The 12,500-nt window shown below is 41.1% G+C and overlaps 1 protein-coding gene across 1 annotated transcript in view; it reads left to right on the forward strand.

Annotated features, from left to right (window-relative positions):
* Window positions 1-12,500, forward strand: part of LOC143027042 (uncharacterized) — a 128,640-nt gene that overhangs the window by 113,627 nt on the left and 2,513 nt on the right. Inside the window, exons 14-16 of the mRNA XM_076187904.1 lie at window positions 3,916-4,095; window positions 6,818-6,922; window positions 11,213-11,378. Of these exons, the coding sequence (XP_076044019.1) occupies window positions 3,916-4,095; window positions 6,818-6,922; window positions 11,213-11,378 (451 nt within the window). The remainder of the gene's footprint in view (window positions 1-3,915; window positions 4,096-6,817; window positions 6,923-11,212; window positions 11,379-12,500) is intronic.

Consider the following 12,500-nt stretch of genomic DNA (forward strand, 5'->3'; position numbering starts at 1 on the left):
CTATTTCTCATAACACTTTTTAATCCCCCAAGACATTTACTTGCTTCTCTCAGTCTACAATCTATTTCCACCTATATTCCTCCCTTTCCTGACACATGCGACCCCAAAAACCAAAATATATCCATTTCCTCCAGCCTCTCTCCTTTTAGGCTTACTTCCAACTCAGTGCCATCCTCTACCCTTGTACATTTCATCGCCTTGCTTTTATCCACATTTACCTTCAACTTTCTCCTCTCGCACACCTTTCTAAACTCCGTCACTAACTCCCCTATTCCCTCCTCAGACCCTGTCAGCAAACAACAAATGGCTCACTTCGTCTTTTTCTCGATTTATTATATATATATATATAAATATATATATATATATATATATATATATATATATATATATATATATATATATATATATATATATATATATATATGTTACCCTCGCCTTCACCTCCTTCACCATCCAGTCCATGTACACGTTAAACAGCTATGGTGACATGACACAGCCCTGACGTAGTCCCACTTTTACCTCAAACTACTCACTCTTTCTCTCTCTCTCTTGACTGCTCTTAACAGCTTTCCCCTAATCACAGTTATCTGTAAAACCTTCCACAGTGCCTTCCTGTCTACCCTGTCACAAGCCTTTCCCAAAGCTTTCCTACATATCTGCCTTACCACAAAAATCTAATCCACGCAACCCCTACCTTTCCTAAACTCATACTGTTCCTCACCAATACTCCCTGTGTTCCTCTCCTAACCCTCTCAATCCCCTCTCATAATCCTTCCCATCTACACTTAACAAACTGATCCCTCTGATACTACTACACTCACATTTGTCCCCTTTTCCCATGTAAAGCGGAACTATACAGGCAATCCTCCAATCCTCTCGCACTCCCTTAGCTTAGACACACATTAAAACAACTTCTTCAACCAGTCCACTATTACTGTACCTCCTTTCTTCGAACACTTCGTATGACACCGATCTAATCCAGGAGCCTTACCTATTCTCATCATTTTCAGAGCTACTTCGACTTCATCTTTTCTTATTTCTCCTCCATTTTCCTCTCCCATCACCGTCATTTTCTTAGCGCCTCCCACTGCCATCACCAATCTCTCCCTACCCTTCTCCACATTCAACAACTCTCTAAAATACTCCGCCCATCTTCCCTTTACCGCCTCCTCTTCCATCAAGATCTGCCCATCTGCGCCATTTACTTTTTTCCTACTTGATTCATCTCCCCTTCCTCTCTTGATTTCCTTACAAAATATACTTTTATTGCTTTCAAAAATTTCTGTCATACTCCTTTCCCATTTTACATTTGCTCTCTTTTGCCTCCTTTGTCTTTTGTTTTGCCTCCCTTCTTTATCTTTACACTTCTCATATTTTTCTCTTTGCAACCAGTCCCTAAATACTCGCTTCTTCTCTCCTACTACCTTCTTCACTTCATCGTTTCTTTTCCACAAATACTTCCACTCTATCCTTCACCACCTCCCACACTTCTCGCAACTTCTCCTTGTACTCCTGCTCTTTTTCCTTCTTATTTAAACGGTTTTCTCTAAGCACCTCCCTACTCTATGCCCTTTTCTTTTTTCTTCATCCTCCACTCTCAATTTACCTTCCACCAAAAAAATTATCTGATATTCCCCCACTCTCTCCTTCAAGAACATGTACACCCAAAACTCTCCCTACTCTTCTCTTAGTTACCACTATGTGGTCCATTAAAGCCCTATCTACCACCCTCCCATCCACCACCCTTTCCCATGTGTACTTATGCTTTATTTTTTTCTAAACACTGTGTTAACTATCATGAAATCTCTTTCTAGACACATCTCCACTATCCACTACTGGCACTCAACTTTTCCCAAACACTCTGTCTATTGGTTTGTCTCCGACTCTAGCATTGAGGTCTCCCAATACCACTACATTAACATTTATCTATGCATTTATTCAATCTATCCAAAAAGTCTCCCTTTGCTCTACAATCTTCTCATTACCAGGCCCATATACAAAGCCCCTTCCCAGTTTTACCTTCATCCACATTAATCTTACCTGTCTATCTCTTCACGTACTAATATAGCCACCCTTCTTTCTTTCATCCTCTCTTTACTCCTGACACCCTCCCCACTACACCCCCAAACTCAAACTCACCCCTCCCTTTCAAGTTAGTTTTACTCAATACCAACACATTCATCTTTCTTCTCACAAACTGCCTATCTTATTTTCATCTGTACCACACTCACGCACATTAAAGGACGCAAACCTTAAGGTTCTGGTTCAAAAACTCCTCTCAGACCCTCTTATACCTTTACTTTTTTAATATCCCCTTTGGTGCTACACAGAGTAGGATGCTTAGTCCTATCCTCCGTCCCATTTTAATAGCCTTTCACATCTCAGGTGGGAACACTCGGTGGCAGTATATATTTGTATATATATATATATATATATATATATATATATATATATGTATATTGTGACAAGTTGATGAAGGTGGAAAAAGAAGTCACGGGTCTAGTTCCAAGTTTCTGAGTTTATTCCTGACCGGTTTCTGAAGAAGCATAGAGCGAAACCGGTCAGGAATAAACTCAGAAACTCGGGACTAGACCTGTGACTTCTTATTCCATCTTCATATATATATATATATATATATATATATATATATATATATATATATATATATATATTATATATATATATATATATATAATATATATAGACATACATGCACATATATATATATTATATGTACATATATATATATATATATATATATATATATAATATGTACATAAATATATATATATATATATAAGAGGTTCATAAATATATATATATATATATATATATATATATATATATATATATATGTATATATCCTAGGTTTAGATGTTCACAACAATGCATTGTGAAACACAAGTTTTGTGTTCGATTGCAATCAGTAATATGTCTTCTTCTGTTTCTAATCATAACGATATTAGTAACGTCAATAAAAAAGAGAGAACTTAGATTTGCCTGTGACCGACACCGTCATCTTTGTTTATGGTATGCAGATCGCCAGAGTGAGTCACCAGTGGCCAGTGCCTATTGGGATTAAGCAAAGATTCAGGCACTACGAGATGAGTATGGAATTCACTGTCCACGACGGTTGTCAATGTAATCTATTTGATGTAAATCTTAACTTGCAGGGAGATGTTTGTGAAAAGTCATGCATTTACAGTTCCGTTTGTATTGAAAAAAGAAATAGGGTTATTAAAATCCTCAGTGTTGTTTTGGAAGTTAGGCCCTACTGATCCGATGTAGAACCGGCCTATTTGCAGAGGGAGACAAAGCAGTCTTTGTGCCTCATCATCGTATCTTATTCCGGCTTAACAAAGTTAGGTTAGGTTAGGTTAGGTTATCTTAGATTAGGTTAGGCTAAGTTAGGATAGGCTAGGTTAAAATAGGAGAGAAGTGTGTGGAGTTTTGGTCGTATTTGAATGGATGTGGTTGTGAATGTAATCTGGAGCCGGTGTAATAAAACTAACCATACTGACAATGTGCTCACACTGAGAATACCTATTGTAACGGGAGAGAAGGTTGAATCTACTGCAATCCTTTTAGTCGTTTGCAGTTGATTGGCCTATGGAAGACAGGATAAAAGAATAAGAATACCTCTGTACGGGATATTTTGATTGAAGTTGAGGTTGGGGTATCCTCTTCCTTGCTAAATAGATACTACGCAACGGAAATAGAGCTCTTGGCCTTAGTCTTGATAAAGCCAATATCCCTCTATGCGGAAGGTGTCAATGTTTTCCCAGCCTGGAGCACTGGCCAATAATCATTCAAAGATGTATGTTCCCTCATGGTTTCTTGAAGTTCCTCCACTGAACTCTCTCCAACGCTCATGGATATTCCAATAACCGCGTTCTTTCTCTTATTCTCCCCAAGGTTGAGTATGGAAAGGATATCAATCCAGATGTAAGGATCTATACTCCTTCCTACAACAAGTGGAACCACTACGGCCTATGCGGCACCTACGACGGGAAAAAGAAATACGACTTAGTTCCTCGACATCACTATTACTACAACTACGACTCTAGTCTCAGTTATTTCTTCAACTCTTGGAGGGTATGTGGTTTAATTATCACATTAAGTTGCTCCTAGAACGAAAAGTATGGATTCAAATAATGGCATCAAAGATTTATGTCTGTCACAGTGATGGCGCATCATAGTCGAACACCATCAGTGGCAATGTATGGAGTTTTTTCCGTGCGTTCACTTCACAAGATCCGGCTCCCACCCCCTTTTATCATTATCATTTCATATCCTCAGCAGGGTGTTCGGAATTAGTTCGTTCTGTGGTGTAAAGAGAACCTCTAGGGAGGCGGGAGTCTACTTAGATTTAGTTTTAACTAATAATGAGTACCTAATGAGTAACGTGAAAGTGTAATATAGTCTAGGCTCTAGCGATCATCAAGAAATAAGATTTGATATTATTTGGGAAGAATTAAAAAGTACGAATAACGTCCAAGTACCAGACTACAGAAGAGCAAACTTTGACAATATAAAAGCCTATTTGAAATTGAATATGAAATGTCATGCGGACGTTGCGGACGTTTCAGATATTGTCGAGTCTCGGTGCGTCACCGGGGGTCAGGTCATGGCCAGGGGTCGGGCCACGGAGGGTAATATGCATACCTTGGGTCAGGTCATTTAGGGACGAGGGCTCAACAGATAGGTCAGCAATTGGGATGAAATGTATAGCAATCTAACTGATTTAATTATTAATGCACAAAATACATTTATCCCCCTGAAGTCAATACGGAAAAATAGTAATACTCCCAAATGGATGACGGACAGATTGAAACATGAGATCAGAATGAAAAGAGGACTTTACGTAAAAATAAAAAACGGGGAAACACACCTTAGATCAAGATATAACGAAATGGCAAAGCTGGTTAAAAAGAATACACGTCCAGCGAAACGTAATTATGAAATTAAGATTGCTAGTCAAGCAAGATCCAACCCAAAGGGTTTCTTTCGTCTCTATAGAACAAAAAAATAAAGAAAGAATAGGACCAATTAAAAACGATGAAAATGTCATGATAGAATCGGAGGAAAAAATGAGTGAGGAGTTTAACAATTATTTCCTATCGGTGTTTACTAATGAGAGGTTAGATAAAGTACCTGACTGAGATCCGATTTTCAGACGGGATGAAGAAAGTATTCTATCTAATATCAGCATTAGTAAAGTAGAAGTAGTCAAGCAGATTGACAGACTTAAAACTACAAAATCCCCGGGTCCAGACGAAATTTTTCCGAGAATGCTTAAGGAGTGTAAATTTAAAATCTGTGACCAGTTAACTGAAATATTTAATAAATCAGTAGACACTGGTTTTGTGCCTACTGCTTGGAGGCAAGCAAATGTTGTTCCTGTTTTTAAGAAGGGAGATAGATCGTTTATATGCAACTACAGGCCAATCAGTTTGACATCGGTTATAGGAAAAATGCTTGAATCAGTGATAGTAAATAGACTCAGAGAACACATCAAAAGATATCATTTAATTCGTGATTCACAGCATGGTTTCTCCAAGAGTAAGTCATGTGTGACTAATCTTCTATCCTTTTACATTAAAGTATATAAGGCGTCAGATAACAATGATAATTACGATGTTATTTACCTTGACTTTAGCAAAGCGTTCGACAAGGTGCCACACCAGAGACTACTAAATGAAATCAAAGCCCATGGCATAGGAGGAAAAGTGTTAGAATGGATTAGAGCTTGGATTAGTAACAGAAAACAACGGGTCACCATAAATGGAATAAAATCTAGGTGGGGTAATGTTACTAGTGGGGTCCCCCAGGGCTCAGTTTTGGGTCCCTTGTTGTTCATTATGTACATAAACGACTTAGACGACGGGATAAATAGTGATGTTAGTAAGTTTGTGAACGACACTGAAATAGGACGCCTAATTAGGTCAGGAGACGACGCAGAGATTCTGCAGGATGATCTTAACAAATTGTTCACATGGTCGGTGAAATGGCTACACAACCACGAAAATAGATACAGCTTAGATAACACGTTTCTAGAGAAAACTGAGTGCGAAAGAGACTTGGGAGTTCTAGTGAGTCCAGACCTTAAAACCAGGAAACAGTGCATTAGCGCCAGGAATAAAGCTAACAGAGCATTAGGTTTCATTGCTAGGACGGTAACGAATAGAAGTGCAGAGGTAATTATTAAGTTCTATCTAGCGATAGTTAGACCCATCCTTGACTATGCGGTACAGTTTTGGTCTCCGTCCTACAGAATGGACATCAATTCACTAGAATCAGTACAGAGAAGAATGACCAAAATGATACAAGGACTCAGAAATTTACCTTACGAAGAGAGGCTTAGGCACCTTAACTTACACTCTCTGGAAAGACGCAGAGTGCGGGGTGATCTAATAGAGGTGTTCAAGTGGATCAAAGGCAAGGGTCATGCAAACAAGGTCATCATATAAAAACAACAGGGCAGGACTCGCAGTAATGAATATAAACTGGACAAATTTAGATTTAAAAAGGAAATAGACAAGAATTGGTTTACTAATAGGGTGGTCGACAAATGGTAATAAACTTAGTAGCCATGTAGTAAGCGCTGAAACTATTAGTTGTTTTAAGAAACGATTAGACAACTTTATGGATGGGGATGACAGGTGTTGATGGATACGGAACTGCCTAGTGTAGGCCTTATGGTCTCTTACAGTTTCCTTCATTCTTATGTTCTTATGTTAGATTCTTCTACATGAGACAGACTTATCCCAGATGTTGTACTGTGATTATTTCCTATTGATTTGTGTTCTCTCCACAGGCTTCCTATAGTTGTTCCAATGAGAATCAGTATCACGGTCGCAACTGCTCATCACTCACAGCGACTGAAGTGGAGCACATTACCACAATGTGCTGGAATTTGTATGTATGTATAGACTTCACCTTCTGTTGAATCATACGAATAGTAAGATATATACTTATGTTCGTTTATTGAAACGGACATATAGCCTTATATATATATATATATATATATATTATATATATATATATATATATATATATATATGCATATGTGAAATGTTAGTTATATATTTACAAGATTCTCTCCAGTTCTATACACATGTGGATATACCTACATGTAATCATGTGTTGTCTCTCCAGCCATATTCAAACACACTCTGTTCATTTGTTTGATGTATTCATACAGGAACAAATAATGGGTACCTGCATGAGGTTGTCCTCAAAGATAAACGTCAGATAAATTTATCTTTCTGAAAACCATCTTCAAAACTCAGTATTCTCACCTCCATCTACTGGTACATGGTCGGATTTTTGGCGACTAAACCGGCTCCCCCACTGGTGACCGTTTGTGAAGAGGGTGTGTTGGACACCCAGTTGGATGAAAAAGAAAACCGTTAAAAGGGCCGATGAACTCTGAGCCAATGGACTGTTATGTGTCACTAACCCGAGTATTTGCTGTGCGTGGCATCCCTGCAGTGTCCGGAGACAGAGGTCTTGGGGACTGAGTGATGTACCAGTGCCATGGTTGCACTGAGATGCTCTCTTGGGACTAGCAACATGCTTCCTTGGTTCTCTATTGAGGACAGGACGGGTGACCCCTCTTGGCTCAGAGAGGATAATCAACCGAGTAATTTGAATTGAATCTGTTTGTCAAGCACGCCCTGAGTCAAGCAACTACCGCCTGGGCCGACGCTGCACGGTCCGCGGATGTCATCCCATAGTGTCAAAATGGTGGATGCGTATACTCTCCCATGACTCCTGGGACTCTTTGGTTAGTGTATACCCAAATCCCGGTCTACCCTCATTGAGCTCGGTGGTGGATGGAGGCATGGGAGAGTGAGCCATATGTTCATGGCAACTATACTGAACACATGATGGGGATGGGCTTGCAACCTATCCCCTTCAAAATTACCAAACCCGCTGCACGGGGTACCGGGGTGTTGCAAATAAGGCACGAACACGTCGAGCCAGACCCCGGGTGAACCTCCGTTGGGCTCTCCGTGTGCGCGCCTGAAACATTCTTTTTCTCTCCCAGGACGACCGACTATCCTCCTTATCGGCGGAGCTCAGGAAGCTACAGTGGCTCTCAGAAGTGAGAAGACCAGGCAGCGGCGAAATTAGTGGTGAGGTTTTCACCTACTTCTGTTCGGGCCAAATCAATGGGACCCACCTCACAGGAGTAGCTGTAGCCATATCTGGCCAACTAACAACACGCCATTGCTAAAATTTCCCGGTTGATGAACATATGATGCTAACGAAGCTGAAGCATACCTTGTGTTTCAACTCTCTTATTGCAGGATATACTCCTACTGAGGCATATAACCTTGAAGCGAGGGAGATCTTCGATCCCAAGCTTGAATCTGTAGTTGACCAGTGCCCACCACGAGACACGTTTATTGTTTTGGGCGACTCCACCGTGATTACCGGCAACAACAGAGTTGGCTATGAAGTATGTATTGACCCCCATGGGTCTGGAACCAGGAACATCAGCAGCTCTCTCCTTCTAAACTTTGTAAAAGCATGAGGGCTGAGGAATGGCGGTTCTCGGTTCCAGAGACGAGACTCACACCTATGGACATGGTATAGTAATGCCGGAGGAGTGGCCAAGGAGGTCGATCACATACTTGTTAGTACTCGTTGGAAGATCCTACAGAACTGCAGAGTTGATCGAAGTGCCAATATCTATGGGACCTATCAGAGAGGTGTGGTCGCAACATTCAAACTACGTATCAAACCCAGGAGAATCCCATGATTTAACCCACCTGGCTTTCATCTGGAGACACTCGGGAATGATACGTGTGCCGAGGAGTATCTAATCGGTTTGGAGTACTTACCTTTCTTGAGGATCCCGAAGAACTGCGGGACACTTTTAAACATGAAACTAAAAGCTACTGAGGAATGTATTAGAGAACGTCCAAGGTCGAAGAGTTGTGTGGGGTCGCGGGAGACCTTGGAGTGTTGGGCTGTCCTGCCATAATGGCTGAGGACCTGGACCAATATAGAACTCAGAAGCGGCGAACTCGAGCTTTCATGAGAATGGATAAGGAGAGGTACGTCAGGGGAAAAGCTGAGGATGTCGTGGTCCATTTTAGTGCAAATGATCTCAGGCCTTACCGTGCCCTGAAAAAACTATGCTCCAAATCTGTGACCTAGAGGAGCACAATCTGAACAGCTGATGGCAAACTAGTGTCAGGTGTGCAGGGGTGTAGCCCCTTTGCCGAATACTTTGAGCAGTTGCTCATGAATGACCCTCTAAGTGGACAGCTTCGCGTAGATGATGTTTAGGTGCTGGTTTCTGATCCACTGATAAACGAATCTCCGCCCTCTCTGAAAGAGGTCAAAAGGGGCTGTGACAGAGTTGATGGGTGGAGAGGTAGCTGGCATGTTCAACATCAGTGCGAAGCTGCTGAAAGCTGGAGATGAGGCCATGATCCGTGGGTTGCATACGGTACTGTCTGCTGTCTGGCAGTCTGGTACCATTCCCTCTGACTGGAAACAAAGGATCTGGTCGTCCCTATCTGGAAGGGGAAAAGAGACCGGTAGGACTGCAACAACTACCGCGGCATTACACTGCTCAGTGTGCTAGTTAAGGTACTTGCACATCTATTGCTGACACGGGTTCGTTCACATCTGCTAAGGTTTCAGATGCCGGAACAGCTCACACCAGGTAAGTCAACAACTGATCGGATCCTAGTTTTTCGTATTCTTGTGGAGCGCCGACGTAAGGGGTTTCTTGCAGTTTATGTTGATCTCAAGAAGACCTTTGACTTGGTACATCGTGGAGTACTCTGAGATCTGCAGATCCGTAGGATTCCTGGCAGGATTATTGACTTGATATCTGGTTTACACTCTGGAGCAGAAAGTTCTGTAAAGTATGGATAATGTCTGTCTAGCTTATTTCCTGTTAATTCATGAGTGAGGCAAGGGTGTGTCCTCGCCTCAACTCTGTTCAACACCTGCATGGAGTATATATTAGCAACACCAAGGTAACTGACCTTTTGTTTTCTGATGATGCTGTCCTTCTTGCGGAGTCGTTGGATGTTCTGATTAGAGCCCTCAAGTCACTGCATAAGGAGGAGAGACAGCTTGGAATTGAGGTCTCCTGGACCAAGACCAAGGTCCAGGAGTTTATGGGTTAACTGAATGACACAGTTCAGTTTGTTTATGCATGTGGCGAGGACATTGGGGGGTCTTGGAAAGATTTACATAACTTGGTAGTGTAGTGCATAACAGTGGTGGGTTATATCAGGAAGTACTTCGAAGGATTGGCATTGTCCATGATGTTATGGATTTGTTCAACTAGAGCATATGGTGTTGTCATTATTTATGCAGGAGGACTAACATTTGAATCTTGAGGTCACTTGTACCTCCTATTTTGTTGTACAGCTGTGAGACGTGGACATTGAATGCTGAAATGAAGAGGTGCCCCGATGTACTTTGGTACTAAGTGCCTTCGGAGGATCATGGGGTATCGCTGAAATTACTTCATATGAAACCAAAGACTGTACTGTGAGACACAGTCTATATCAGTTACAAGCACAATTCGTGAATGTCAACTCCAGCTATGTGGGCATGTGGCACATTTCCTTGATGTTGATTCTACTCACAGGGCTGTCTCCACAAGAGACAACCCTCGATGGAGGAGGTGAAATGGACGCCCACGGATTTCATGGCTAGGGCAAGTTGATTGAACATGTCGAGATTTCTTTGGAGTGGGAAGAGTCTCTGCATTGGAGTTTGCTCGGAGAGACCATGGAGACTGGAGCCGTAGTGTGAGTGAAGCAACTCGTTCCCTCATGTATGCCCCCAGTTGATGACGATGACGATGATGATGATGATGACGACGACGACGACGACGACGACGACGATCTGGAGATGCAGCACCAAGGGGTTGACACTCAATCCCAGGACCCGGGCTTAAGATGTCTCTATCAACTTCAACTATATTTTTTCTGCCTTTTCCAACAAGAAGATCTGCCAACTAGTAGCTGCTCCTATACTAATATAACACAGACATCAGTCCAAAGTCACTTCCCATAGAGATGTATGTCCTTTACCCGACCGCAAACATACAAACACGCTCATCACCTGTTTCTTCAGGCAAGAGTTAGATAATTGCAATTGTAGCGACAGCATGAAATAGGATCGGTAAAGTAAAGACAAAAAGTATTCACGATCGGACTTCTTGTTCCAGGATTCCATCGAATGCCACCAAGCACGTCTTAACCTGACGGCATACCGTGAGGCCTGTGTGAGGTACATGTGCGCTTGTCTGCCCTGCCAACAATCATATTGTAAGATGTACATGGAATCAGAGTACATAAACGACTGTAGTACTCACGGAGGTCATGTGGTCTTTGGTAAGAGGTTTCCCTACGTTATACATGTACTACCACTACCACCATCACCACTTCTACCACCTCTTCTAGTATATCTAACCAAAAGCCTTCGTCAGTATGTAAACTATGCACCTTCTTTCAAAAATCCATTCAAGTTTCCTACAGTTTTAAGATTCTTCTGGTTGGCCCCTGAGACTATAAAATCATTTGTCCAGAAAATATTATCTGACATGATTTTCTTACTATCTAACATGAAAATTCTATAATTTCTGATTATATCAGTCCCGTTTAAAGTCTTGAAGACCTGTACCAGTTCCCCCTTAAGATTCTTTTTTTAAGTAAAATATACTGAAATGTTTTTGACATTTTTTGCATGATCTCTTTTTATATTTTGAGTCAATTTTATGGCTCACCTCTGTACCCTTTCCAATCTGCCAGTAGCTTCAATGAGATATTACTACTATACAGAAACAGAATATTCCAAATGGTTGTTGACAATTGAGTTCTTGAAGTCAAAGGATCTTGCTATCACTCCTGGACCTTGTTTGCTTTATCTGAAGTAAAAATTAAATACTTCCACATTTAAGGTCGTTACTGATCATTACACCGAAATAATTTTCAACCTCAACTTAAAAAAAAATCCAAATAAATCTTAGTAGTTTTGGTTCAAAATCATGACGTCCCCCTCTCAGAGTAGTTAGAAAGTTGTCACCTTGCGGAGGTTTTTTTAAAGCAGGTAGTTCAATAGAGTATGCCTTTAATATGAACTCGCATTCTGCCGATAGGACTCAATCTGCTTTCACTTCGAACTAGCGTCCAAGTATTGATGCTTTAAACCTCCCGACCAACAAGCACCTTAGCTTTTTATTAGTACTTAGTATTATCTTTACCTCTGTGTATATCTTTACACTTACTTGAACTATATTTCGTTACTACTTTTTTGATCACTGGTCTATTTTGTCTAAATCTTCTTCAATATCAATGACAAATTTAATCAATTAAATTTCATACTATAGTCTATGTCGGTGAAATATACATAGCGCGAAATTGTCCACAAGGACTGGCAAACTACAGCTCACACACACACACACGACTACACACACACACACACACACACACACACACTCGACTCGGTGGCGCAGT

Source organism: Oratosquilla oratoria, chromosome 7 (assembly GCF_046742065.1).
Source record: "Oratosquilla oratoria isolate Oo_2021 chromosome 7, ASM4674206v1, whole genome shotgun sequence".
Lineage (NCBI taxonomy): Eukaryota > Metazoa > Arthropoda > Malacostraca > Stomatopoda > Squillidae > Oratosquilla > Oratosquilla oratoria.